The 3,358-nt window shown below is 45.6% G+C and overlaps 1 protein-coding gene across 1 annotated transcript; it reads left to right on the top strand.

Moving 5' to 3' along the window:
* Positions 1-373: 373 nt before the first annotated feature.
* Positions 374-3,358, top strand: LOC139151185 (cytochrome P450 1A1-like). Its single transcript, XM_070723782.1, is given in 2 exon segments — positions 374-2,053; positions 2,056-3,358. Coding segments are annotated over 2 exon segments (1,557 nt in total). The 5' UTR covers positions 374-843; the 3' UTR covers positions 2,403-3,358.

The following is a 3,358-nucleotide window of genomic DNA, read 5'->3' as shown; positions in this document are numbered from 1 at the left end:
TCCGTACTCGTTATCCACACCGCCTCAAACATTCTTGGCCGGGTAACCCTTTGCTGGTCTTGTATGGAGCCGGGCCAGGTAATTTACATTCGTTAACACGCAAAGTACCACTCTTGCATAGCAAAGCCCGAGCGATATTAATCTCCGCATATCTATCCCGTAAGTGCCACTGTCGGCTTTTGTGGTCGGCGCCCGAAAAAATAAATCATCTCCAGGCGTTTCAATAGAGTTATTTAGCTTGCCGTTACCGCAAGGTCAAGGGTCAAAATTCACGTGAGAACCCCCGTATACTCCGATTGTACCGCTCTGCATGGTAATTGTATGATCCTAAACACAGTAGAGAAAAGGACGACCTTAGATCATTTAACTGCAGACAAAAAACGGATGGGGCGAATATAAGGCCAATTATCTCCCACAATGCACCAGTTCTAGCCGAATGGTATAATACCATTTGTCCGGTTACAATCGGAGGGCCCAAAAAGTTGATAAAAAGCACACTCCGTGGCCAAGTCATTGTATCTCTGACGATTCACAATAGCCAATCAAGTTGGCCGCTTTGTGCATGGCTTTACAACCCCACGGTAAACACACGCTACAACTATTCTGTCCTGGGCGATACCCCTCACGCAATTCTCCTCGAGGAACAATAGATGCTCGGGACTTTTGCACGCAAAGCTGTCGCCAGGGGTCAAAGTGCTCCGGCCCACGTACCACCAGCTCCAAGTAGACACGAACCTTCAGCCGTTGTGCATTTCGGTTGCCAATCGTCTCATCCGAACCATCATTTAGCCCATACGGGTAGCAAAAGACAACTGTACACTTGGTCACGACGGCACAGACACCATGCTGGGTATAACCGACCGCGCATCACCTGGACTGATGGCTACGCTATACGCCAACATCACCACTTTTCTTCTTTTTGTGACGTTGACGCTTGTCTTGAAGACGGTATGGAAGTACATCTACGAGGAAAACCCTCAAATCAGGAAACTACCAGGTCCCTGGGCCATGCCACTCATTGGACATTTTCCTCGCCTTGGCGACAGCCCGCACCTCACCCTGACAGACTTACGTCAAACGTACGGCGATGTCTTTCGAATTTACCTCGGCAATCAACCAGTGGTCATCGTCAACGGTTTAAAACGAATCAAGGAAGCCTTGGGGAAGCAGTCTTCTGATTTTGCCGACAGACCAGATTTCGATTCCTTCAAGGGAATTAGCGATGGAGTCAGCCTGTCCTTTGGTCGTTACGGCGAAACATGGAAAGCTCACCGCAGGATCGGAGAGAATGCCCTAAAGCGTTACACAAGCGGCAACCAACTGAAAAATCTCGAAGCGAAGGTGACAGTGGAGATGCAACGGTTGATAAATACACTCACAGACAACAACAATGAAGATGGGCATACCTCAGACCCGCAAGATGCCGCGAGAATATCAACTGCGAACATCATATGTTCGATAGCATTTGGCAAGGGGCGGGTCCACTCCGACGAAGACATTAAAACTGTCGTCACACTCGCTGATCGATTCAACGACAGTGTCGGCGGGTTTGCAAACCCCGTAGACTTCATGCCATGGCTCCGACTTTTGCCGAATCCCAAATCGAAGGCCCTGGCCGACATGCAAAAACAACTGTCCGGTTGGATAAAGAAACGAGTGCATGATCACCGTGCAACTTACCAACCGAATGTGCAACGCGACATCATGGACAATCTTCTCCGTGTCAGCCAGGAGATGGACCCGGGGGAGATCGAACGATTGGGAATCACCGAGAAACGAGTTCTATACACCGTGCAAGACATTTTTGGTGCCGGTTTCGACACTCTGGCAACGTGCATTCACTGGGCGTTACAATATCTCGTGAAAAACGCGCACATTCAGAGAGATCTTCAAAAGGAGTTAGATGAGGTTATCGGCAGAGATCGGCTCCCCACGTTGGCCGATCGAAGCAAGTTGCCGTATACAGATGCGTTCGTGTATGAGGTTTTGCGCCACAGTACTGTCGCTCCGTTTGGTCTTCCGCATGCGACTGTGAATGACACAAAATTGGCAGGGTTAATATTCCCAAAGGCACTGTCGTATACTTCAACCTGTGGTCGGCCAACCATGACCCATCCAAGTGGCCGAAGCCGGAGCAGTTTCGCCCGGAGAGGTTTTTGACACCCGAGGGACACTTTGACAGGAACGCTGCCGCTGATATCGCCACATTCTCGGTCGGGCGACGCAAGTGCCTCGGTGAATACCTGGCAAAACTAGAATTATTTCTTTTGCTTGCCATTTTAATTCACCAGTGTGAATTCAAAGAGACATCGGAAGGTGTGGCGGAAGGCAGTCGCTTTGGATTATCCCTGAGACCACGCCCGTTCAAAGTATACGTCAAGCGACGAGAAATTGCGAGTTAATCGTGAACAACATTTCACAGGTTCTTTAAAACTACCTGGATAATACGAGAAAGCTGACAGAATCCGAGGATTTTGATTTCTGTTAAACTAAACTCTTCTCTAAACGATGCCATTATTCCCATTTAAGGGAGCATGCGCATTGAGGATAAATATTCGGATTCTCTCACTTTTACAATTCTGAAGCTTATTGAGTAAATTAAGTTTTGATCGGCTTAGTTTTTTTTTAATCGAGCGTTATATTCTCCCGCATAGAGATAAAGGGATGGTGGCCATTTTGAATCTCAAATAAAGGGTCATTTGTTTCCCTGGTACCAAATTTGCATCGTGACCTCCGATATTTATTCGTGATTTTGAATGAAATCAGTTGAAAGTTTGCTTAAAAAAGTTTGAGCAAAAGTTGAAGTCTTTAATTTTCGGGGGGTGTACAACCTTAAGAGAATGTCGTATCTTTCGCAGACAATCTTTAGATATGGAGCCTTACACTTAGCTTATTAGATTGTCACTATCTCATACGTATGGACATATCTTTCAACGTTACTGCTATTTTGATGTTGCCGAATATAATGAACTCTTGGTTAACTCGAAAATGACATTTCATATGCCTTTACATGGCGCAATGATAGTTTTACCAAGATCGCACGGCCCCGTCGTGTTCATCATGATGACGCTCCGTCGGGTGCTCGATGCCGACGTTTGTAAGGAATCAGTTTTTTTCATTTGCTCGGTACAAATTCAGTTTTTTGCTGTTTTCAGTTTTTTACACATAAAAAAGTTGCCAGGCAACATAACGTTTGTGTTTCACTTTTATATCGTAGTTACATCCATCGTGTATTTTATAAAATATTAATGATAGTTGGTATTTTTTATTTCTTTTATCATGAAAATTTTGAATTAACCTTTCCATTTGTACAGTGAAATAAAACAGGGAAACTTCGCTATTGTTGATGTGGTTGGTA

This window comes from Ptychodera flava, chromosome 15, assembly GCF_041260155.1.
Source record: "Ptychodera flava strain L36383 chromosome 15, AS_Pfla_20210202, whole genome shotgun sequence".
NCBI classification, from domain to species: Eukaryota; Metazoa; Hemichordata; class Enteropneusta; family Ptychoderidae; genus Ptychodera; species Ptychodera flava.
The sequence above is the reverse complement of the archived record's forward strand: the minus strand, read 5'-3'. Positions and strand labels throughout refer to the sequence as shown.